Source organism: Tursiops truncatus, chromosome 18, assembly GCF_011762595.2.
Source record: "Tursiops truncatus isolate mTurTru1 chromosome 18, mTurTru1.mat.Y, whole genome shotgun sequence".
In the NCBI taxonomy this organism is placed as follows: domain Eukaryota; kingdom Metazoa; phylum Chordata; class Mammalia; order Artiodactyla; family Delphinidae; genus Tursiops; species Tursiops truncatus.
The window spans coordinates 64,260,719-64,287,344 of NC_047051.1; the positions used below are offsets into that span (position 1 = coordinate 64,260,719).

The following is a 26,626-nucleotide window of genomic DNA, read 5'->3' on the forward strand; positions in this document are numbered from 1 at the left end:
TGAAAGTATTACTGCTAAAAGTAACAACATCAATAAATAACCCTACTGACAAAAAGTTAGGGCAGTTTGATTCTTTAAACTACTGTTTATCAAGTTCATTCTGTGTCTCAAAACAACCTCAGGAAGTCTCAAGTGACACCAATGAGGCTCAGAGAGGTGAAGCCTCCTGCCCAGTCACTCAGCCAGTAGAGTGGAAGAGCCGGGACGTGAAGGCTATAGGCACGCAGTGCTTCCCTGTATCTGCAAAGATGGATAAGGCTGTACAGAGTATGGTAAAGCATGTTCATGTTCATGTTTGAGCAGGTAAAAATCTACTAGGCAAGGAGGAATTTTGATTATTACTTTTTGAAACCAAGTGTTAAAATTTATATTTATTTTATTTAACCTAAGTGCTTCATTCAAAAATCCATTCCTGGAAATCACTTCACCTTTCAGAAATGAAAAGAATTAGAATAAAGCAATATACGGACTTTAGAGTACAGTTCTCGGGGAGGACAATAGAGATCTACATTTAAAAAGCAGAGATCTAATAGCTAAACTCTGAAGAAGGCTGTTTTAGAAGTATTTCAAGCTGCTCTGTATGACATCAGCTCAGCATGTCTGTATCCTAGACAGCTCTGACCACTGCTTTACAAAGGAGAGTTTCTACCCCCTCCCCCCAAATCTATTAGAAGATGAGCGTGATAAAAAGAGTACTAGGTTGAATATCATAGTAAGATTTAGTCAGAGCTATAACACTACTTCTTCATGTGGGGCTTCTTGAAGTTCTTAATTCCTTGAGTCTAAATTTTCTCATTTGTAAAATAAGAATTTTGGATGGTATTGCCAATGTTCTCTCCATTTAAAAAATTTTATGATGCTTATTGATCTTATTGACTTTCGTGTGACAGAATTATAGTATTCCTCATAGCTTCTGTAACGATCATCTTTGTTATCACAACCTAGTTTCCAAGGAAAACCACCAATAGAAAAACTAGATAGAGTTACATACCGTGGTACGTTGAAAAGGGCATGAAATTTCAAATCCTGCAACTACTTGCTAGCTATGTCCCTATCTTTATGTGGGACCTGAGTCTTTGTTTCCCCATCAATAAAAAAGAGAATAGTAATAATCACTTGATAGGGTATTACGATTAAATGAATTTACTGCTGAGCACACAGTTGCCCTCAACAAGCATTAGTTTCCTCCTTGCTCTTCTCAAATCTTGAATTTTGGATACCAATAGAAAATATCTGGTTCTTGAAATATGCTAGGTTTATTTATCAGGAAAACTTATATCTCTGGATTGTTAAATAACCTCTCATGCTTTCTCCTTTTAAATAGTCACTATCTTTAAATTTGCTTAGAAGCCTTCACTGGCTTCTCCTGCCCTTGAGACAAAAGGCCAAAACCCAGAACCTGGTTTCACAATCTGATCTTTGCCCACCTGTGCGACCTCAGCTTCTTCTAATGCTTCCTCACTGCAGAGTCTGGCCATACTAGACAATGCATTCTTCTCAAATATGTCATGCTTGCAGAACCTCAACTCCCCACTTTGCCTGATTCATCCTTAAATATCACTTCCTTGAAGAAATCTGATATGCACTGTCCCCACGTTCCATCAAGAGCAAGTTTAAATCCCTGGAGTTAAAAGCTCTCAAAGCACTGCACTTCATCTTTTACAAACCTTATCATAATACAATTATTTAATATCAGTTACCCTCCTAGACTGTAAATTTTGCTTAAGCAAGATGTTTCTGTCTTGTTCACCACGACACCCCTGATATCTAGCAGTCTCTACAGCATAGTAGGCGTTCAGATATTAACCAAATCGAATTTTAATATTGAATTGATTTTATAATATTGAATTTTAATGTTGCTTGCATTACAAATACATATGTAATCCAGAGCGCAAAAGAACTGTGAGCCAGACCACTTTATTAAGATATAGAAAAACTCCACAAGTGCAAATATCAAGACACCTTTGTTACCTCTGTCTTTCTGGTAGTTATACTGTAGTGATATTACTCAAGCAGGAACAGGCTGGCTGTCAAAATGAGTAACATCCAGTATGTACCAGAGTCAGTTTCTTGAGCACTTGGACCTGACCAGAGTCTGGCCCATCCTGTGGCTGGGGTGACTATTAATTAGCTCTAAGGCAAATGCATCTGAGGTAGATATAGAAAACACATTTACGGAACTCGTCAAATTTCCTCAGTCCTACCTGCCTTTTTCCCTGGTCATTGCCACTCCCTCCTACTGTCCTAGTCTCCCTGGGGGTGAGAGCTGGGCTTGGACACAGCCTGTGTGAACCTGGGCTGACCTGACACTGAGGCATGGAGGCTCTGGCTCCTCCGGGATCAGAGGAAGAAGGGTTAGGGCGTGGGCGTGGTACCAGCTCTACAACCCAAACCGCGACAAGGGTAGGAGATAGGAAGAAAGAGAAAAATAATTCCCCCTTCACTTTCTTTCCCCAAATCGACAATGTTAAAGTACTGGTTGCAAAGCACCTCTCTCCAGATCCAGGATATAACTTAATAGGACATTTCCTTCCTCTCCTCTTTCCTGAATCATTTTCTTTCATTCATCAACCTTTTCACACTTTTGATTCTACATGCTCTGATCCTTCCTGAGAACTTCTTTCTTTGATTTTTTATTTTGTGCTAAAAATGTCAGAAGATATAAATATCCTCACATATTTTCTTTTTTCTCCTTTAAGGGAATTATAGTAGTTTTAACTAGTGATCCGATCAACGAGGAACAAAAATGTATCACACGCCCTGCAGATCACTGATTACCAGGTGGAGAAGCCCAGGGGGCTCTATCTCTTGAATAACCTGTAGCCTTTCCAAGTTACACGTCACAATGTTCCTGTTATGAAAATTTCCCCATACACTGCCACAGAGAACTTTCCAAAATCTACCTACCATTTCTGCCCTCTTTTAAATCTATTTTCACTGTTCTTGAACACAAATGTAATTTCTGTCCTCTAAAGTTTACTGCCAGGAGCTGACAACTGCTCTTCGCTATGTGTAGTATTTGGCCTTTATATCTCAGATTAGTATTTTCCCAAGATTAGGTCCAAAAATTCAACTAAATAAAGATAAAAGCCTCACTTGAACCCTACTTCTCAATCTTCCCTGTGTTTTCAAATATATTTCCAAGGTGCTAAGAAAATGAAACAAATGATCAATTAATTTAAGTTCAATAAAAGCAAATTGAATTCAATTAAAACTGAATATCTGAACTAAAGTATTGTGTTTACTAAATTCATTTTATATTCTAAATATGAATTTTAAAGTAGTTTTATGACTCTCTTTAAAAGTAAAATAGGGCTTCCCTGCTGGCGCCGTGGTTGGGAGTCCGCCTGCCGATGCAGGGGACACGGGTTCGTGCCCCGGTCCGGGAAGATCCCACATGCCGCGGAGCGGCTGGGCCCGTGAGCCATGGCCGCTGAGCCTGCGCATCCGGAGCCTGTGCTCCGCAACGGGAGAGGCCACAACAGTGAGAGGCCCGCGTACCGCAAAAAAAAAAAAAAAAAAGATATATTTGCTTTACCTTTAAAGTGATTATTTGCATTTTAACAAATACTAAATTCAGGACAAAAGTGTACCTTCATATATAAACCACAGTTTGTATCAATAATTCAATACTTACCTAAAAGGATCATAAGAATCCATATCAACATGAAGTCCATTTATATAGAGACCAGCATCGCCTGGCTGAATTTCAAATCTATCTTGAAGATGCTGGAAATACAGAAAAGAGTTAACCGAGTGATAGAACAATAGCTGATTTATGTCAGGAGTTGGCCAACTATTTCTATTGAGTCAGACAGTAAATATTTTAGGCTTTGCCAGCTGTATCATCTCTGTTGAACCACTCAACTCTGCCCTTGTAGCACAAAAGCAGTCACAGATAATTAACAAATGAGCATGATTATGTTCCAATAAAACCTTTATATGTATAAAGACAGGCAGCAGGCCACATTTGGCCTATATGTGGGTAGTACTGCCCACATCTGATCTAAGTGATGGGAATCTTAAAACAGATTAAAGACACGATACCTGAGGATTTTGATTTTGCAGTATGTGATATTAAATTTCTAATGCTACAACAATTACTTGCCTATTACATTTTATACTGTGTGTGTGTGTGTGTGTGTGTGTGTGTGTGTGTGCGCACACTTAGAATTTAATAGCTGGCACAATCCTATTGTTTGATATCCCAGAACTCAAAACCTTGGTGTATGTGTAAATATTTAGCAATCATTTATGAATTCATAAGTTTTCATTAAAGCAGTGTTTCAATGTTCACTAACTTTTTATTAAGTAAATATTTCCCAAGTGCCTACTCAGTGCTAGAAACAACTCCAGGCACTAGAAAAAAAGGGAATGTCCTAGCCATACAGCAGAGTTAGCAAGATCACGGTGAGGGAGTCAGATCTGGTTTAAACCCTAGTCTTGCTACTTACTCGTGGTAAGATTTAGGCAAATTTACTTAGTATCTTCCATAAGTCTCAGTTTCCTCATCTGTAAAATAGAATACTCACAAGTCTGTTATAAAGGTTTAATGTAATATATATCTGTGTCTAGTCACATATAAAGTACTCACAAATGAAGCTTTCATTATGACTATTACCATAGTAGGCAAATTGATTTAGGAAGAAAAACAATTTTAAAACAGTGCATTTCAATGACATCACACAATAAATGACCTAAGAGAGATTTGTATAAATTATTCTGGAAAGACAGATGAAGCAACTAACTTGAAGAAGTTCAGAGGAGGCTTTACAGAGGTGAATTTTTCTGTATGGTTATCACTCACCATGACAGGTGAGCTACATATAGAGAGGGGAGAGGAGGAACTAAATTTGTAACAGTACAGAAAATATCTCCATTTGCTTTATGCAGAATACTGGCAAGAGATTAACATGAGAGATTCAAAGGTGAAATTCTGATTTGTCTTTAGCTACTTCTGTGCCTTTCTATCAAATAGTTACTTTTTGCTAGGAAACTTGCATTTAAACTTCAACGTCTATAGAGGTCTAGTGAATCCACTGCCTGTTTTCCCAAAATTTGCATGGAACCATCATACACATTGTCTCAAGCTCTCTCCAGCACCTCCTTTGTTTTAGGCATCACATCTGAAAGTAGAAAGCATGTCAAACACTGATCTATACTAAACTAATTCCCTCTCTGCTAATTCCCTCAAGAATTTTTAGGCCAAGCACAGAGTCTTGAACAAAAAAGATGCTCAAAACAAGGGTAATAAGTTAAACTCAGTAAACTTGATGCTGAAACAATGTCAAAGAGAGGTATGTGTACTGGAACTGGTGGTGACAAATTATTTTCCCCTCAAAGGGGGTAGCCTTCAATCCTGGCAAACTATCCCAAGTGTATGATTAAAGGCAGCCGTTCTCAAATCAAGGAATAAGAATTTAGTTTCTAGCAATACGATGAACCAGAGATCCTGAAATCCTTCTACTAAAAGAAAATATCAGAAATGCTAGATTAAAATATTAATATTGCCCTCTAAAAGAATGGTTTAACCTTTTAAATTAAAGATTTCACTTAAGAGTAGAGAAGAAGTGTGAATAAGAGTCCAAGGATATAACAAACACTGAAGGCCCTGCCCTGAGGAAATCTCAAGCATCCTCATCCTAGGTGGCCTAAAGTGTGAGTTTTTAAAGGTCAGTCTCAGAAGGACAGGAGGCAGCGCCTTGGGCCCACCAAGGGCAGGCAGCAGGGTCAGAGATATCCTTGTGCACATAAGGAAGTGCTACACTCACAGTGAAGTGAAAAGTTGACCTAGAAAACAAAATGTCCTGCAGAAACAGCATAGAAACTTGCTGAGTTCACCACGGTTCTTAATGGAGGAAGAACAGTCTTCCATAAGAATTCACAGCTTCTGGCTTATCTTCACATGAGTTTGAGGCCCAATTTCACACTATTTTGAAGGTCCAAAAAATATAAACAGACTTTTAATTTAAAGTGGAATTAGGGGAATTCCCTGGTGGTCCAGTGGAATTAGGACTCCGTGCTTCCACTGCAGGGGGCATATGTTCAATCCATGGTCAGGGAACGAAGATCCTGCATGCCCTGCTGCGCAGCAAAAAAAATAAAAAATTAAAAAAAAAAAAGTGGAATTGAGTTGGGAGTGCTCATAAGCTTTGAGCAGAAACAAATTCAAATCTCCATGGACAAATATGACCTCATTGAAGAAAAGAGGGAACAATGTACAGAAATGTATCCCTTTAACAACCAATGGAGCTGTGCCATTAGTTGAAACTAAAAAAATTCCAATTGATTGGATTTCAGGAGACTGGTTGAGCGTTATAACGGTAAATTGGTTTATAAACTTGTCTGGAGGTCCCTATGCTGGAACTACATGCATTCTGAACTTAAAATTTGAAGTCCAATCAGATGTAAATCTAATATAGGAAGGGTTTTGCTGTTTTCTGGATGAGTGATGAGAGAAACAAAGATTCTGAAAAAATATATTTTACAGAAGAACTGTTGGAGAAGATATGCTAACCTAGGAATTTTCTCTAGAACTCTGTAAAATTTTCACACATTCTAAGTAATTAGTTGACATAATTAGAAAAGTGTGAGCTTTTATCTGAATTAGGTATAATCTTTTAATTGGATTTTGTACTTAAATATCTGCATCTGGTTTATTATGTAATTACATAATTGAAACAATCTGTTTCACAATACTGACGCAAAAGAAGTTACCTGACCACCTAACCCCCTTCCCCATTTCCCCCCAACCAAAACAAATAAGTGTCATGCAATTTAATTAATATATTTAACAGCTCTTATGGTAAACAATAAGAGATACATATTGCATTGACATTGAATTTTAAATCATCTAAAGTAGATTCTGCCCAGTCTCTGAGCAAAACAACAATTATGAACTTCAAAGGGAAACTTGCTGTACTTTGGAGTTGAATCAATTGCTTCCTGAATAAAACCAAACTCAAATTCACTTATACAACTTCAGCATAGTCATGATATTTTGGGGATAATCTTTGCATGAGTCCAAAGTCAAAAACTATGTAAAAACTATTCACAAAGAATTTTTGTTCTCATTCCAGCACCTTCCACCCTGTTCACCAGCCCCTACCCTTGGCCCACAGAGGTGACAAATTTTTCCCCCAAAGTTTCTGGTTTATCCTTCTGGTGTTTCTTTATACAAATATAATACAAACACATATCTTGTTTTCCCTGTTTTCTTATGCAAAATAAGACTCACCAATAGAGTGACTATCGTACGTATGAATTTTTGAAATCTGCTTTCTCAGTCTAACTCTGATCTGCATTTCTCTTATTATAGAAAGATGAATCATCTTTCTGTATATTTAAAGACCACTATTATTTCTTTTCTGTGTGTAAACCCTTTGTTTACATGTTTTGCAACAGTGACATGTTTTACAGGAACTGTACTATTTGGTGCGTATGGATAAGATGTTGGAGCAGTGACATATTTCCAGGTGTTCCTGTAGCCCATCCGTTTTGCCTACATTAACACTGCAAGGGACATTCCACGATTTTTTCACTTTCCGATCACAATCATCCCTTTCTTCTCCAAGGTTGGAACTCCCAGTTTAGTTACCTCCCACACACTCCACGTGTTAGTGAGTAACAGGGACTACTAGCCCAACACCTTTGCCTGGGATTAGTGACGTGAAAGCCATTATTCCCTTGTCTTTCTCTCAGCGTGTTCCGAAAGAGGCAGTAAACAAGACGGCCATATACAGTGTCAAGAGTAACTTACTGAATAAATTCAAGGTTCCTTGCTCAGTAATCAAAGCTTCTTTCAAAACTGTTTCACTGCTAATTCCAAGCAGATGAGAAGTGGCCAAGGTGACAGCAGTGGGTGGCCCCGGCATCCCTAAGCAGGCTGGAGCACCTGGTGGCCAGCATAGATACAGGAGGTACAGTCTGTGCTGCTGTGCACACAGGGCAGAGGTTCCTACTGCTCCTTTAATTTTTCAGAGTAATCCTGGCTGTTATTCCTTGTCTACTTTTTCCACATGAATTTTTAGACTCATCTTGTCAAGTTTCAGAGGGAAAAAAACACCCCAGGTTCTGATTATATTTACAAATTAACTTAGAATTGACTTCATTGTAATTTTCCAATACAAGATACGTCCTTCTACATGCCCTTAAGTAGACTGTCAAATTTTTCTTTATATAGGCTTTACCTACTTGTTACGTTTATTCCTATATACTTTTTGTGTTGCTATTGTACATGGAGTCTTTTCTTACATTATAACTTTTAACTAGTTGCTTGCAATACATGGAGACTACTGATTTTTTTTTTTTTACCAAGGTTCTTTAATGGAGAAATGAGTACCAGGTATAAAAGTTTGAGGGCATATCTCTAGTTCACATTTCACCATCTTGTCCAAAAGTCTATTTTGGAGATTTTTTTTCATTTTTTCTATTGTTAAACTTTATGCCACTCCTCTGATACTACACAGTACATTCTAGATTGTTAGAATTATAGAAAAGTCTGGCAATTTCACTGCTGTGAAAATTGGAACTACAGAAATAACATTATAAAAGAACTTAATACTATTTTGTTTATATAACAGTCTTTCAAAATGTAAGTGTAAAACCTTATTATTACCATAAATTGATGATAACTCCAAGTAAAGTAATAATTTAACAAGATGATAGACATAGTTTAAAATATTGAGAATTATTTTCCTTTAAAGTCACTAATATCAGTCTAGTAGATTATGATATCCTCTCCCTCTTTCTGACATACTCCAACTGCCTTACATATGTAAATATACATAGATATTTATGTATGATGTATTTTTCCCTATGTGTGTGTGTATATATAAAAATGCGGGTTTATGTATATCTACATATAAATATGTGAACACTTAGCAGAGGGCCACAGTTACTGAGGCGGACATTGTGCTAAGTCACTTTATATTCTCATTTAATCCTCCTAATAATCCAGTGAAATTGGTACTATTCTTTTTTTCTTTTTTTTGGATGCATAGAACTGATTAGCTTTTATTCATGTTACAAAGAGTTTTTTCTTTACAAAAATTATCTTTCTGTCTTTTTTTTTTTAACATCTTTCTTGGAGTATAATTGCTTTACAATGGTGTGTTAGTTTCTGCTTTATAACAAAGTGAATCAGCTATACATACACATTTATCCCCATCTCTCTTCCCTCTTACGTCTCCCTCCCTCCCACCCTCCCTATCCCACCCCTCTAGGTGGTCACAAAGCACCAAGCTGATCTCCCTGTGCTATGCGGCTGCTTCCCACTAGCTATCTACCTTACGTTTGGTAGTGTATATATATCCATGCCACTCTCTCACTTTTTCCCAGCTTACCCTTCCCCCTCCCTGTGTCCTCAAGTCCATTCTCTACGTCTGTGTCTTTATTCCTGTCCTGCCCCTAGGTTCATCAGAACCTTTTTTTTTTTTTTAGATTCCACATATATGTGTTACCATATGTTATTTTTCTCTTTCTGACTTCACTCTGTATGACAGACTCTAGGTCCATCCACTTCACTACAAATAACTCAATTTTGTTTCTTTTTATGGCTGAGTAATATTCCATTGTATATATGTGCCACATCTTCTTTATCCATTCATCTGTTGATGGACACTTAGGTTGCTTCCATGTCCTAGCTATTGTAAATAGAGCTGCAATGAACATTGGGGTACATGACTCTTTATGAATTATGGTTTTCTCAGGGTATATGCCCAGCAGTAGGACTGCTGGGTCGTATGGTAGTTCTATTTTTAGTTTTTTAAGGAACCTCCATACTGTTCTCCACAGTGGCTGTATCCATTTACATTCCCACCAACAGTGCAAGAGGGTCTCCTTTTCTCCACATCCTCTCCAGCATTTGTTTGTAGATTTTTTGATGATGGCCATTCTGACTGGCGTGAGATGATATTCCCCTGTAGTTTTGATTTGCATTTCTCTAATGATTAATGATGTTGAGCATTCTTTCGTGTGTTTGTTGGCAATCTGTATATCTTCTTTGGAGAAATGTCGATTTAGGTCTCCTGCCCATTTTTGGATTGGGTTGTTTGTTTTTTTGATATTGAGTTGCATGAGCTGCTTGTAAATTTTGGAGCGTAATCCTTTGTCGGTTGCTTCATTTGCAAATATTTTCTCCCATTCTGAGGGCTGTCTTTTCCTCTTGTTTATGGTCTCCTTTGCTGTGCAAAAGCTTTGAAGTTTCATTAGGGGCCTATTGATTTGTATATTTTAATTGTGCCTTCTATTATCTTTTGCTGTGGACTGAATTGTGTTGCCCCACCCCAAATCCATATGTTGAAGCCCTAAACCCCCATGAGACTGTATTTGGAGATGGGGCTTAAGGAGGTAATTAAGGTTAAATGAGGTCGTAAGGGTAGCACATGGGTGTGCACACAGAGGAAAGGCCATGTGAAGACACAGAAAAAAGGCAGCTGTTGACAAGCCAGGAAGAGTCCATATCAAATACAGAATTTGCTGAAACTCTGACCTGGGACTTCCAGCCTCCAGAACTGAGAGAAAATAAATTTTTGTGGTGTAGGCCACCCAGTCTGTGGTACTTTGTTATGGCGGCTCAAGCAGACCAACACACCTTTCTACATCTAATTTTTGTTTTTAGTTGATTCTCTTACATATTCCTCACCTTCCCCCAATTTTTATACTTCCAATATCCTTCTCTTGACTAATGATGTGGGCTAATAACTAATACAATAATAATTACCGTGATGATAATGTGCTTCATTGTCTTGTTCCTGATTTTGGTAAATATACCTCTAGTAATTTTCTATTAGTAAGATGCTGACTTTTAAGCTGAGATAAACACAAATACATATGCACATGCACACTTTTAATCATGTTAAGGAAGTATAATCAATTTCCTTATAAAGTTATAAAGCGTTTTTTTTATATTCAGGAATAGGTCTTGAATTTTATAAAATGCTTTTTCGGCATGTACAAAGATAATCATACAATTTTACCACTTAGATCTAACGATAGTATAGGAATAGATTTCCTAATCTATTGACCATTCTTGCATCCCTCAAGCTCCATTCAATTATGATATATTATCATTTCATTAGTTTTACTATTTTTATCTTTTAACTCATTTTTACCTGTATTAATTTCTTCTGCTTTTGCTTTTCTTTACTGTTCTTAACATTTTAAGTCTGATATTTAATTCATTTACTTTTTTTTCATTTTATTGATGTAAGACTTCAAGGCTTTTCTCTGAACTTTGTTTTATTTGGGTCCCAAAGATTCTAGTATCTTATGTTTTCAAATGTTGTTATCAAGAACTGTTGCAATTTTGATGTGTATTTTTTTAAATGTTTATTTTATTTATTTTCCTTATTTATTTATTTTTTTGGCTGAATCGGGTCTTAGTTGTGGCACATGGGATCTTTGTTGAGGCACGTGGGATCTTTTTCGTTACGGCGCGAGGTCTCCTCGGGTTTCTCTCTAGTTGCAGTGTGCGGGTTTTCTCTCTCTAGTTGTGGCACACAGGCTTCAGAGCACGTGGGCTCTGTAGTTGTGGAACGCGGGGTCTCTCGTTGAGATGCATGAGCTCAGTGGTTGTGGCACACGGGCTTAGTTGCCCCACTGCATGTGGGATCTTAGTTCCCCGACCAGGGATCGAACCTGGTCCCCTGCATTGGCAGGTGGATTTTTTACCACTGCACCACCAAGGGAGTCCCTTGATGTGTATTTTATTTTCCCTTCTACTTAAGAGTAAATAGTTTTTAACTTCCAAGTGAATAAACCCTTTTTTTCTGATGTTGTTATTGATTTCTAGTTTGCATTGATATTGAGAATTTTTTTTCTATTTTACCCACTTTCTGGATTTTTTGCCATTACTACTTCATAAAAACTTGAAGAAAGGCATATTTTTTCTATTATCAGGATATAAAATTTGTTATATAACCAGAAGACCTATTATCTATACAATCATAATGTCATTTGGTCTTCTATAGCTTTACTTACCATTTCACTAGTCTGAGAGAGGTAAATTATATTTCTCCTTCCATCTCCTGTAGTCTGTTTCAGGAATGTTGCTGCAGTGTTTTGATGTAAAAATATTTTAAACTGCTATTGTAGCCTTGTGAATTATAGCCCTAAGCATTATAAACGGCCATTTTTTGCTCATTAATATTTTCAGAACTGAATTTGGCTTCATGGCATTTTAAGGTCACTACCCTTAACACACAGTATTCGCTTGGTATACCTTGGCATGTCCTTTAATTTTTGACATTTCTAAATTACTTTAAGAGTTTTTATTTTACATACATTGTACATGCCTAATGAAACAAACTGAACATTTTTGCTAATATGCTAGTTAAGCTTATTTACATTTATTGATATCATAGACCTGGTTAGCCTCAAATGTCATTCTTTCATGCTGTATTTACTCTTTCTAGATGTATTTTTTAAATGTCTCTTTCTTTTCTTGTGCATTCAGTTCTTTTCACAGTTTGGAAGATTTAGACTTTTGTTACTCTAGTTACTATTAAACATATATGTTGGGTTTCCCTGGTGGCGCAGTGGTTGAGAGTCCGCCTGCCGATGCAGGGGACACAGGTTCGTGCCCCGGTCTGGGAGGATCCCACATGCCGTGGAGTGGCTGGGCCCGTGAGCCATGGCCACTGAGCCTGCGCGTCCGGAGCCTGTGCTCCGTGATGGGAGAGACCACAACAGTGAGAGGCCCGCGTACCGCAAAAAAAAAAAAAAAAAGTATGTTCATTTAATACCCTCAGTCATCTCTTTCTTTAACCAACAACTAATGATTTCTGTTACAAAAAATAATAAAATTAGCCTTTAACCTCTTTCTGCTGCCTTTCCTCTTGCACAGCCCAATTTTATTCAATAGTTTTATATTCATTACTGGTTAACTATATACTTTCAAATAAGTTGAGGCTTCCACTGCTTGACTTTTCAGCTTTAATTATATCTTTGATTCCTGAGTATTATAGTTAAGGCAATCAACAAGTTCATTTTATTTTCTATCCCCCGCCATATTTATTAGTTGCAATATTTTATCTTTGTCAGAGTAGGTACTGTTTACATACTATACTATCACCCTGTCCCTCACTTTTTACTTTTAGTTCTACACATAAACATATTCAACGCCCAACAGGCAGTTGCTCTGCCCAAGAATCTTCAATCAGTTCTCGGTCGGAGAAATTCCGCAGAAAGTGTTCTTGGGAGCAATATTCCCTGAATTTTTGCATGTTCAGCATTTTTGTAGCCTGTATATACGTATCTTCTTGAAGGACAGTTTTTCTTTCCTTGAATGTCTTGTAGATGGAGCTTCACTGTTTCTTGGTGTTGAATTTGTTTTTGAGAAGTCTGATGCCAATGTGATTTTCTTTCCTTATCATCTTTCTTATTAAATGCATAAGTAATTTCCTTTGTTCCCTATAAAGTTCAATAGCTTATATTTGACCACTCTTGGTCAATTTTCCCAAGTTGCACAGTGCACCCTTTTTATTTGTGGATTTGGAACTTCTTTTATTTCAGAAAATTTTCTGATTGTAGTTTTAGGTATTCGTTCTGTCCATTTGTTTTATTCTTCTATTTCATGGACTCTAGTCTAGGTATATTGAATTTCCTTTACCTGGCTTTACTTTATCATCTTCTCCTGAGTCCTTTCTATTTCTTTTTTTAAAAATTATCTCTGCATTTATTATTTCTATCTACTATGTCTTCTGCTGTGTTTTCTGTAAGGTCAGTTCTCCTTTGTGCCACTTTATAACTTTAGTTTTTATTTCAGAAATGGTTTTATCTTTACTTTCTACATCTTTGCAAAGTCCTTCCAGTTCTAGTTTCACATTCCCTTGTTGTTGCTCACCAAATCCATCACTTTAATGTTCACCAACACAATGTAAACTATCGTGTTACAAAGTCTACCCAATCCCAAACAATTCCCCACCTTGAAAGACCCAACTTAAACCACCTAAACAGAGACCCTCTCCAATCCTCTAATTACTCTACCCTAATGTCCTCCTTTTGAGACACTTAACAAGTGTCTATCAAGGTGTTGCTCTCCCTCATTGCAGCAAGTTTATTAAACTCAGCTTTGCCTGAGTAACAAGTTTCCCTGGTGGCTTTTTGTTGGCGAGCTGACAGTCTACACCAGACTGCCCCCTCTCACCTGGTTTTACTTAAACACATCTGTCTAGCCCTTTGTATGCTGTTCTCTTAGAAATAGGAGTCACTGAAGAATTTTTTTTAGAAGACTAGATCAAATTTCTTAATTTCATCAAATATCTTTCCAATCACCTAGCAAGGTGACTGGCAATAGAAAAACTCACAATTCTTATTAAATTGTTCTGAAATGAGCTGTAAACCAGGGCACAAATTCTGGTTCCATCAGTACCAATTCTGTGACCCAGAAGAAATCACTGGATCTCAGTTTATACATTAGGATATTAACAACTGCTACAATATCCAGAACATCTTAAAAACTACACATTGCTGAATATAGAATGTATTATAGGTAACATTTAAATATTAAAAGTTTTCAATTCAACAAATATTTCTGACGGAATGCTCTGTGCCAGGTACTGTGCTCATTCAAACCCCTAGGTTCAGAGTTCCCTGATTTACTCATTTCCACTAACTTTCATTCCCACTCTACTTCAGCAGCTAGCTTTGACTGTCATCCTGTGATTATGTCATCACAGTGGTTCACCTTTGGAGCTATCCCATTTGGTCCTTCCAATTATCTCTTTTATTCCCACAATATCTCTTAAACCTCATAAAATTCTTCAGCCTCTGGAATCAAAATCATCACATAGAGCAAAGCTTTGATGACCAGGAACACCCCCTTTGGACTATTAACGGAGAAAAAAATAAACTGGATTATGTGATGCCACTGATATTTTGGCATTCCTTTCTTTTCCCTCCTTTTTCTTTCCCAACCTCTCTTCATTTCTTACTGCAAGTGGCATTATTCAAACAAACAAATACAAAAATTCTTATAAGAAAACAATGCATTCTGCTTGAAGAATGGTAAAGAGCAATTAGGAAAATTACTGAAAGGAGTAGTGCTCAGTTTTGAAGGATAAGCGAGAATTTGTTAGGTGGTCAATGAGGCAAAGAACATCCCAGGTAGGGATGATGTGCTGCGGCTTCTATCACTCAGTCTCCCATGAACTGTGCATCTACTTCATTATCATCATTGTAGTTGTCTGTCATCATCAAAACAGCTGATATTTACTGAGAGCTTACTGTCTCAGTGTAAGAGGCACTGTTGATGGGCTAACCTGGCACTATCTCTAAGCCATTTCGCCTCTGCTCCCCTCGATCACTAGAAAAGTAAACACTAACTTTTCTAGTCTCCCTTGTGGCTAGGAATATCCACATTACAAAATTTTGGCCAATGAGACAGAAGTCAAAGATGGCTGAAGTGTTCCAGAAAGGCTTCAGTCAGGATGAATGTGGTTTGATCTTCCTGCCTCTTTCTGCTTTGAATCCAGACAAGTAGTCTGGAGCTGTGGCAGCCATTCTGCAACCATAAAAGAAAAAACCATGTCTGTGGAAACCTACTTTGAGACTTCTGGTTTTTTTAATATTTAAAATTTTATTTATTTTTGGCTGCGTTGGGTCTTCGTTGCTGTGCACAGGCTTTCTCTAGTTGTGGTGAGCCAGCTTCTCATTGCGGTGGCTTCTCTTGTTGCGGCGCATGGGCTCTAGGGTGTGCAGGATTCACTAGCTGGGGTGCATGGACTTAGCTGCTCCACGGCACGTGGGATCTTCCTGGACCAGGCCTTGAACCCGTGTCCCCTGCACAGGCAGGCGGATTTTTTTTTTTTTAAACATCTTTATTGGAGTATAATTGCTTTTCAATGGTGTGTTACTTTCTGCTGTATAACAAAGTGAATCAGCTATACATGTAAATTTATCCCCATTTCTCCTCCCTCTTGCGTCTCCCTCCCACCCTCCCTAACCCACCCCTCTAGGTGGACACAAAGCACCGAGCTGATCTCCCTGTGCTATGCGGCTGCTTCCCACTAGCTATCTATTTTACATTTGGTAGTGTATATATGTCCATGCCACTCTCTCACTTCGTCCCAGCTTACCCTTGCCCCTCCCTGTGTCCTCAAGTCCATTCTCTATGTCTGCATCTTTATTCCTGTCCGGCAGGTGGATACTTAACCACTGCGCCACCAGGGAAGGGACTTCTTTTTATGTGAGAAAAACAAACTCCTACTGTTTAAGGCCCTGTGTGCCTGGGATTAATATTACTTAAAGCCAAACCAGTCCTATGTAATAAAGCCAGGAAGTGTTCTCAAGCACTTCCTAAGTATTAACACAGTTAGAATCATTTGGGGTCTTAAGGTAATTTAGGAGACCATTTAGCAGAATCTTATCAAACTAGTGATCAACTGTGTACTGTATGTTATAGGACTCTAGTAATGTGTCAGTGGTCTAAACATGGCTTGGTCCTCACAAGCTTTTAAGCAAAACTAATGAGAAACAGAAGAATTATCTCATAGCCTTTATTCTCTATTTTGTGAAGAAAACCATACAGCATGGGCAGAAAATTTGGAGTATATAAGGTTAATGAGAAAGTAAGTAGGATCTATGTCAGGAAAGATTGGCTAGGATCACAAACTGTATGCTATATAAAGTAGACAATATAAAAATGGAAAAACCTGAACTGTTTTAATAATCAGAAAGTACAAGTTAACATTTCCTTTTTTGTATGAAAATTGAAGATCCAAAGTCTAAAATATAGTGTTATTAGTGTAGTAAATTTTTTAAAAAAGGAATTCAAACAAACCTTTTGATTTTCCTGTATTTCCTCCCTCATACGTTGATTTACAGCAATTCTGGTCAGAGATCTGGGAACATAAATACAGATACAATTCATTCTTCCTTAAATGTTTGGACTAATCTATGATTCAATGCAATATAATACTTTGTACGAGAAACTAAAAACTCTAAAGGCATCATGACTGAGAAGTGTACATTTCCACATAGCCTATTTGACAGGTGGTACTACGGCTTTCATTTGACAAGGGTATTTGACTCAGGTGGAATAGAGACTGTCAAAAGTTCACGTGCACAAACTGTACACATTACATGCTGTCGCATTTTTCAAGAATACTTGACTGAAAATGCTGTTTTGTGTTGTTTTGCCCATAGGGAGAAATTCTATATGAAATTACCAATGTCATTATATGTAGCGCTGCAAATAGGCAATGTTCGGAATATGTGTATAAAGAATTTTGGTTAACCTGAAATCTTTACCACAGTATGTAAGTTCTAAAATACTGATAATGCTGACTTCATATATTCACTCTATAAGGAAGCTTAGAACTCCCTTATAATTTAAAAACAGAGCAAACTGTCTTTTAAATAAGTCTATTAATTATATTTATTTGACCTAGTAACTACTAAGAATGCTTAATTAGCTATTTATCTGTCAATTTTATACATAGAAGAAAATGATTTAAAAATTAAAAGATTGTTAATGCAAAGTCTGGCATTAAGTAAAACGCAAGCGAAGGGTGTATCTTAGAACGACCCACGATAAGTGCGTATTACCTCCTAAAATCTGGCAGCATTTGAGATTAATTGCAACTGAAAATCTGATAATGCAAATTTTTCATTCATTTATCAAGTATTTCATTTCAATGAACATTTACTGGCTGTCTACAGAGTGACTTTATTTTTTTTGATGAAAAATAAAAACCATTTATTAAGTCTGAACATATATGGAGGCGAGATTTTTAGCCTTGGGTATCAATTATGGTTGCACCATAGATGGAGTCTGGAGGAAACCAATTCAACTCGCTTCATCCCAAGATTCAGGAAGCATCCACAAGTTCATGGAGTAATGACTTATCAGAGTAACTGTAGAGATATGCTTAAGCCTACAGTTCAGCCATTAAGCAGTGTTAGCAGAGGTGGTAAATTTTTTTTTAACGACCAACCACAAATTAAGAGCAGAGTTTAGCCACAAAATCCCTGAATAATTATAATGACTTACCGTCAAAACAGCTAATCGACTATCTTCCTAAAACTAAAATTATTTCACTTTATTTGATAGAGTAATTTCAAAAGCTATTGTTAGTTAACAGCAGTGTGGCTAAACATCTATGTTTATACACACATACATATTTCATATACATATACTGACTTCTCAAATTCTTGATTTTGCTTAAACTAAAACTGAGAGTCATGCCAATATATTCATTTTTAATCTGTAAATAAGGTGACAAACCTCTCTATTTTCAGGGTATCATGAAAAGGTTCTTGGTATCCTGTGGCCAAACATGTACTACTTATTTATCTTACAAAGGTACTGACTGTCTAGATTCAGGATTCAGTAATTTGTGCTGTGGATAAATGTACCAAAGTGTCTGAAACAAATAGAGGCGTAGTGATTATCCACTGCTTAAGAAGGGATGCTGAGGGCACAAGGATGCTCTCCAATTCCTCTCGGTGAAACGCTATTGCTGCACCTGTCACATGTTGTATATCTTCAATATAAGCTAACTTAGCTTATGTTTTACTGGTTGCTTATAATTTTATACTATTATTCCTACAAATGCATCAAAGTCTTGTTATTTTGTAAATCCTTATAAAACATGGTAACCAGAATTGTATCTACTGGTTACTTCTAGATATGGAAATGTATTATCTATTGAACTGGAAGATGCATTTAATGTAATATTAATATTTCTGAAAGCAGTTCAATTAGATATCTTATTGGCAAAGAAGTATTCCACAAAATATTCTATACAATTAAGACATTACTAATTGTTTGGAATCTGAAAGGGCAAGAACATGATTTGGCCATACATTGGGCATAGGTCTACTTAGAGCAATACTTTTCATCATCCTCTGTAGGGTAAAGAGAAAAATGTCCCCTTATTATATACTGCTTAAATCAGTTTTTTCTTGGATTACCATCTCTCACTGTTTACGTTTAAATAATTTTTTAAATACATTATTTTTTCCTTTCCATTTGCCTCTAATTCAAGAGTTCTCTTTTGTAGTATGTATACATATGCATGCACAAGCCAATATTTTGCTCTAGTTAAAAAAAAACCCAATATACATAATGAAAAGAGACCCTGATCTCATAAACACTATATATAACAGAATTAACTGATATCATTATGTTAAATGAAATCGGCTATTTTCATAAAATTTATTTAACGGAAAGAGTTCTGACTATAATCAAATCAATAAACTTTAATATACCTGGCTTTTATGGGGAAGTTCTGCGAAATGTCCTTCATTAATTTTATGGCATCATAAACTGGAGTGGACATTATTTGAGAAGCTGCTTGAAAACTAAGATCTGGAAGGAAAAGAATATCATTAAGGAATCTAGCATAATGTTAGACCTTAACAGACATTTCCATGTAATTTAAATAACCTTTCTTGCCATATATTCATTATAGACACATTAACAAACATTCAAATTTAGCATTATTCAAAAGTTTTAAATGAAATGGAAAGCTATCACTTACATCCAGTAAGGTAAGTTTTACACTTTTATGAATGAATAATTGTCATTTAATACCTATTTTTTGTTTTCCACAAATTACAGTGGAAAGAGATGTGAAAAAAGAGATATGAAAAGAAATGCTGACGCAAAGCTATCTTTTCTTAGGTTAAGTGAAACTGGCAACAAAAAGCTTTGACAAAAAAAAATAAGAGGAAGGAACAAAGAGCTCGGAAGAGCCAATTCTGAAAAGAACTTTAAGACCTAATGTGTTCATTAACTCAGTAAATATGAAACATTCACTTTCTTTTTCAACATTGTTTTACCTTTATACAACAATAAAAATAAAATCCTAAACTTGGTATGATTTTACCTGAAATGATAGTTCTCCGGAAAGAAAAGTGCGTGTGGCTTCCTGTAATCAGTCTCAAGTATGATAGAAGCAGTAATCTGCGTCTCATTACTTTGTCAAGAGTCAGAAATGATTTTAAAACTGAATTCTTTCACTACCTAATAGTGAAGCATTTTGTTTCTCTTTAACATCTCACCAGAATTGGAATCCTAGCTTGTCAAATACTAGTAAAACGACCAGTTTATCATAGCGAGACTAGTTTTGTTTCTACCTTTTCAGTGTACAGTGGCGAATCCAGTTGGAGTCAAAGCCTAGAAAAGATGTTCCCAGGGCAGCCTCCCATGGACTGGTAAAGTCTAGTAGACCAAGGTTCAAACTCCAGCTCTACATCACTTACTAGCTGAATAACTCTAAATAGAATTTCCTTAACCTACCTAAGAATGTTTCCACTCCCCAGCACTAGTGGAGCTATCAGTGCTCACTAAAATCTCCTAATTGCAAACACAATGGACTCTTTTCAGTCCTTATCTTGCCAGGATCCTTCTGCCATGAGATCACTTCCTGACAAGAAAAAGTAAAACTTTCTATTCAATAAGTGGTGCTGGAAAAACTGGATGTCCACGTGCGAAAGAATAAAACTGGACCCCTATTTTACACTCTATACAAAAATCAACTCAAAATACTTTAAAGACTTGAACTTATGACCTGAAACCATAAAACTCCTAGAAGAAAACACAGAGGGGTAAGTTCCTTAGCACTGGTCTTGGCCGTGAATTTTTGGATTTGACATCAAACACAAAGACAACAAAAGGAAAAATAAACAAGTGGGACTATATCATACTAAAAAGTTTCTGCACAGCAAGGAAATCATCAGCAAAATGAAAAGGCAACCTATGTAACGGGGGAAAATATCTGCACATCATTATATCTGATAAGGGGTTACTATTCAAAATATACAAGTAACTCGTGTAAACTGCCACAGCCACTATTGAAAACATTACGGAGATTCCTCAAGAAATTAAACAGAACTACCATATGATCCAGCAATCCCACTTCTGGGTATATATCCAAAGGAAATGAAATCAATATCTTGAGAGATACCTGCACTCTCATGTTCATTGAAGCGTTAGTCACAATAGCCAAGGTATGTAAACCACCTAAATCTCTGTGGGCAAATGAATGGATAAAGAAACTGTGGTGTATATAAACACAATGGAATATTATTCAGCCTTAAAAAAGAAGGAAATCCTGCCATTTGCAACAATGTGGATGGACTGTGCGGGCATTATGCTAAGTAAAATAAGCCAGACAAGAAAAAAAACCACAAAAAAACACTGCACAGCATCACTTATACATGGAATCTAAAAAACGTCAAACTCATAGAAACAGAGAGTAGAAAAGTAGCTGCCAGAGGCTGAGGGTGGGAGAGACAGGGAAAGGCTAGGAAAAGGGTACAAACCTTCAGCTCTAAGACTGAATAAAATCGGAGGATTTAATGTGTAATATGGTGACTATAGTTGATAACATTGTATTATATAATTGAAATGTATTAAAAGAGTAGAACTTAAATGTTCTAACCTCAAAAAAAGTACCCGATACATAAGTAGGTGCTCAATATTGATGAATGAATGGGTGAATGAACAGTAAACTTACAAATAAGATCCTTTATGTGTCTTCTTATTCTATTGCTATTAAAGGCAATTTTAAGTAACATAATTTTTAACTGGTGTGTATATATTTATGCTTTTTTAGATGAGAAAACTTAGTCATTACTTATATGATTGATATAACAACTTATAAAAGAGGATTTCTTGTTTTGTTTTGTTTATGTATCTTTTTAAATTGAAGTAGAGTTGATTTACAATGTTGTGCCCATCTCTGCTGTACAGCAAAGTGACTCAGGTATCCACATAGGTACCTCCTTTTTTTGGTATTCTTTTCCATTACGGTTTATCACAAGATAGTGAATATAGTTCCCTGTGCTATACAGTAGGACCCTGTTGCTTATCCATTCTAAATGTAATAGTTTGCACCCACCAACCCCAAACTCCCATTCCATCTCTCTTCCCCCACCCTTGGCAACCACAAGTCTGATCTCTGTCTGTGAGTCTGCTTCTACTTTGCAGATAAGTTCATTTGTGCCATACTTTAGATTCCACATACAAGGGATATCATTTGGTATTTGTCTTTCTCTTTCTGACTTACTTAGTGTGATAATCTCCAGTTGCATCCATGTTGCTGCAAATGGCATTATTTCATTCTTTTTTATGGCTGAGTAGTATCCCACTGTATACCTGTACTGCATCTTCTTTATCCATTCATCTGTCAGTGGACATTTAGGTTGTTTCCACGTTTTGGCTATTGTGAATAGTGCTGCTATGAACACAGGGGTGCATACATCTTTTCGAATTACAGTCTTGTCCAGGTATATGCCCAGGAGTGGGATTGCTGGATCCTATGGCAATTCTATTTTTAGGTTTCTGGAACCTCCATACTGTTTTCCATAGTGTCTGCACCAACTTACACTCCCACTAACAGTGTAGGAGGGTTCCCCTTTTCTCCACACCCTCTCCAGCATTTGTTACTTTTAGACTTTTTAAGGATGGCCATTCTGACCAGTGTGAGGTGGTACCTCACTGTAGTTTTGATTTGCATTTCAAAAGAGTCTTTCTTTTGAGGATAGCATATGATGAAAGACCTTGCCTGAGAGCATTTGGCTGCATGATGTTATACTTAAAAACAGTACAACATAGAGGGAAAGAAAGAATTTAGGCTCTAAAATGAGAGAGACCTGCTGATTTTAGGTATCGCTGATTTGTGCCTTATGAGACTGGTGACCTCGGACTAATTATTTTATGTGTATGTTTCTCAGTTTCCTCATCTGTAAAAGCAGGATATCTATCAATACCCCATGAGTTTTTTTTAAAAAATTAATTACGATGATGCATATAAAGAGCCTAATACAGTGCCAGACAAATAGTATTAGCTAATATTTTTATCACCGCCAATCACCGTCATCATCACGACCATGGACAACTATATTTTACTCAGGTCTGATAGCATAACTGGTCTTTTAAAACTTTTTACAACATGAATGGAATTTTGCTTCACATATGCTGTTCAAAAGCCCCTGAAAATTCACTCATGAAATCAGAGAAACTGTAAATGACAAGTAAATGAATGTAATAGTAGCATAGTCTATTAACATCTTTTGCTTTTTTCTAAATTATTCCCTACCTAGATGACTCATAAATTGTTTAAGTCCTTCACTTTGCCTCTGAAATCCAGATTCCCATATTTAACTGTTTTCCTGGTTTCACCACTTGGATACTTCAAAAGCAGCACGTTCAATAACACATTTGTGATATTCCCACCCATCTTTGCCCCAATTTGGTCCTCTTTAGTCTTCTCTTTCCAGAAAAGCCACCACTGTCCATCCAGCTGGGTAAACCATGAATCCAGCAGTTGTTCCTGATATCTTCTCTCCCTCACACTCCATTTGCAGCCCCTTGAAAGGGTCTTTGATCTTCTCCCTAAATAACCCACCCTCAAATTTATTCTAGCCCTTCCTCAGATCTCAATTCAATCACCACTTCTTGAGGAGCCCTCCCATTTCTGTTACCCCTTCCCTGCCCCCATCCCACCAGTCAGATCTTCCTGGTATATGCCCTTCTTCATCTTACGTCCCTTTACTTTGCAGCAATTACAATGCTAATTTTTACATTGGTTTTTAAAGTTGTTTATGTTTGTCCAAGATCCTTTGAATAAACGCGGTGTCTGCTTTAACTCTTATTTTATCTTCAGAATACAGCACTTTTTCAAAGTGTCAGTTGGAACCCATTAGTTAGTAGTGAAATCACATTAGTGGATAATGTGAAGGTTTCTTTTTCTCAAATGAAATAGGGTAGAGTAAAAGAAAGTCTTGGGCTTCCCTAGTGATGCAGTGGTTAAGAATCCACCTGCCAATTCGGGAGACAAGGGTTCGAGCCCTGGTCCGGGAAGATCCCGCGTGCCGCGGAGCAACTAAGCCACCACAATGAGAAGCCCGCGCACCGCAGCCAAGAGTAGTCCCTGCTCACTGCAACTAGAGAAAGCCCGCGTGCAGCAACGAAGACCAAGCACAGGCAAAAACAAATAAATACATTTTTTTCAAGTCTTACAGAATTAATAAAATGTGGTAAACATACACATCTATGCTGAAGCTTTCTTTTTAGTTTTAAGCATATCTGTGTATTCACACATTATATACTTGTGTATGGGTCTTGATGTAAAATATACTTCCTTCTCCAGGTCTCAGCCAAAAATTATAAAACCATGGCTGTAGGGACATGACTGACTCATAGTAGAAACTCGATAAACACTTGTTAAATCAGTCAACAAAGGAAAAGGTCCTGATCACTTACCCTCTCCTGGACCTCCTTCCTCGGCTTCTGTAAGGTGCTCTTTCCTCCACCTCTCATCATTCCACCGTGTCCACTTTCCCCACGCGGACGAGCACGCGGACACTCCCTTGGGCACTGATTTGGGCACCCTACACTTTCGGTTAGCGCCCCCCACCTTTAAAAAACCTCTATGCTAATATTTTCAACTTTTAAATCTTCTCCTTTTAGTATAAGGACTTTATATTCACCCCACCACTGGACCTGGTCTCATCTGGATATGTCACCATCACGTTAAGTCTATCTTTTTTAACGCCAGTCTCATTATTTCTGGGCCCCGTATTCAACCCCCAAACCCACTTACATGTTTTATGTTCTCTCTACTCAGGCTCCAAGCTGGAAATTTTAAATTCATCTTTGACTCTTTTCGTCTCCTAAATATTTGCTAAATCTGGCCTCCCTCTCTATGCCTTTTACCACAGTCATAGTTCTAGCTCCCGCTACACTAATTCAATGATGTCTTAACTAGATTTCCTGTTTCTAGTCCATTCAAGTATACCTTCCACAGACATCAGTGAGGTTAATTACAAGTAAGCTAACTTTGCATGTTCTGTTTACCAGCCTTCAGAAGCACCCTATCACTTACAATTTTCTAAATTATGGGTCTCTGAAATTGACTGCTGACAGCTAAAAAGCTCTAAAAATATACTAAACCCCACTGAATTGTACTCTTTAAATGGGTGAACTGCATATCAAGTATATTTCAGTAAGTTATTATATTAAAAAAAAGTTGATGAGAGATGTGATAAAATTATAGATTCCACAGAAAAGTGACGTATTCCCATGACCCACTAAACATTACAAATAATAAGAAAGAAAATTACAAACTGAAAAGGAATTTTGGTTCATTCTCAAAATTTGGTTCAGTCTCAAAATATCTGCTTATAGGATGTCGGTGTGGGAGCTATTCTAAGTTCGCAATGAAACATGCAATGGTCTGTTAAGATCAAAATTTTAAAGAGAAGAAAACTAAGATTTAGTTCTGATTTCTCCTGACTTACTAATCAGGATTTCTAATCAATGCTAAAGATTCTCTGAAATGTGATTTAATACCTGAGATGAATCTATAACTCGTGTACACTTTAAAAATGATTAGATGATATCAAATAACTGTACTTTATATAATTTTAAATCTCACAAACATAAAAATATGGTTTGCTTGATGAATAACCTTTTAATTAAATTTGTATTTCCACAAAAATAATGTATATTAGTCACATCATTAGTAATTATTAGTGCCTATGAAATAATTTATATCATGTTATATAAAAGCCTATTTAACAAAACAGAGATAAGTTACCAATATGCTATGTTAATGTGGACTGAAATACTATACCTTGTAGTTCCCAGACTTTCAAAGGCATCATTTCGTTATTACTCTCAATCAGGTATTTTTGGAATGTTGTCAGATTATCTCTAAGATCTGAATATCTTTCTCTGTATTAGAATATTAAGTAATGTTAATTATCATCATCTACTACAAATTACTACTATACAAGCAGTATATTTTTGAAATTAACTTTTCCAAATATTTAGACACAAACTAACTGTTCATCAAGATAATAATAAATAGTGAGGCAGCTATATCCACAGAACTTAAAAAAAAAATGAGGTAGATATGCATGTCTACTTTTTTCAATGTATAAAACAAAACAAAAGAAAACAAAATCTGGAAGGATGGACTCTCATTTGTTAACATTACCTGTAAGGGATCCAAGTGTGAGGGCAGAATTATTAGTTTTTATGTTATACACTTTTTATTTAACATTTTATAAATTACAAGTCTTGCTTTTATAATTAGAAATGAAAACTATTTTATAAGGAAAGACATTAATGCTTCCTATACAATTTTAGAGTTTACTCTATTTCTGAAAAGTTCCATCTTTGAAACTTATAAAAAACTTAAATAAGATAATTCTGCCTAATTAAACATATCTAGCATTTTTTAGAGAGTGCCAAATAACGCAGCATATTTTACTATACATACAATAAAAACTATAATCTTTATTCTTCCATCTCTCGTGAAATCAAAACACAGTACCATTTCATATTATTAGAACTGTTATAAAAAAAAAACTTTACGTAGCTATCAGCACAATTTATAAACAAATACATATTTTCAACAGTAAAGAGAAATAAATATTTTAAAATGTGAGATGAAAAATAAATATACAGAAATAGATTAATCTTATAGTTAACAATAATAAATGTACTACAATTTCATATCTTGCAATTTTATTACAATGTGGGACCACATTTTGAAAATGAATCAAGTCTGCTCTTACAGTGAGAAAGAAAAAGAACTTCTTTGAAAAGAAGGTCACTATGAATTAAATTAACCACTCCTTTCTCAATACTTTAAGTTACAGAGTA

At 36.4% G+C, this 26,626-nt stretch overlaps 1 protein-coding gene across 6 annotated transcripts in view; it reads right to left on the minus strand.

Annotated features, from left to right (window-relative positions):
• The window catches only part of UGGT2 (UDP-glucose glycoprotein glucosyltransferase 2), a 178,962-nt gene that overhangs the window by 120,221 nt on the left and 32,115 nt on the right, over positions 1-26,626 (minus strand). For all 6 annotated transcript variants that reach the window (XR_012327737.1, XM_033843648.2, XM_073795359.1 and 3 more), the window contains exons 8-11: positions 25,590-25,690; positions 19,216-19,315; positions 16,784-16,844; positions 3,638-3,729 (exon numbers count right to left, since the gene is read on the minus strand). Coding sequence is in view for 5 of the 6 variants with exons in the window: in XM_033843648.2 (XP_033699539.1) it covers positions 3,638-3,729; positions 16,784-16,844; positions 19,216-19,315; positions 25,590-25,690 (354 nt within the window). In the remaining variant the exon portion in view is untranslated. The remainder of the gene's footprint in view (positions 1-3,637; positions 3,730-16,783; positions 16,845-19,215; positions 19,316-25,589; positions 25,691-26,626) is intronic.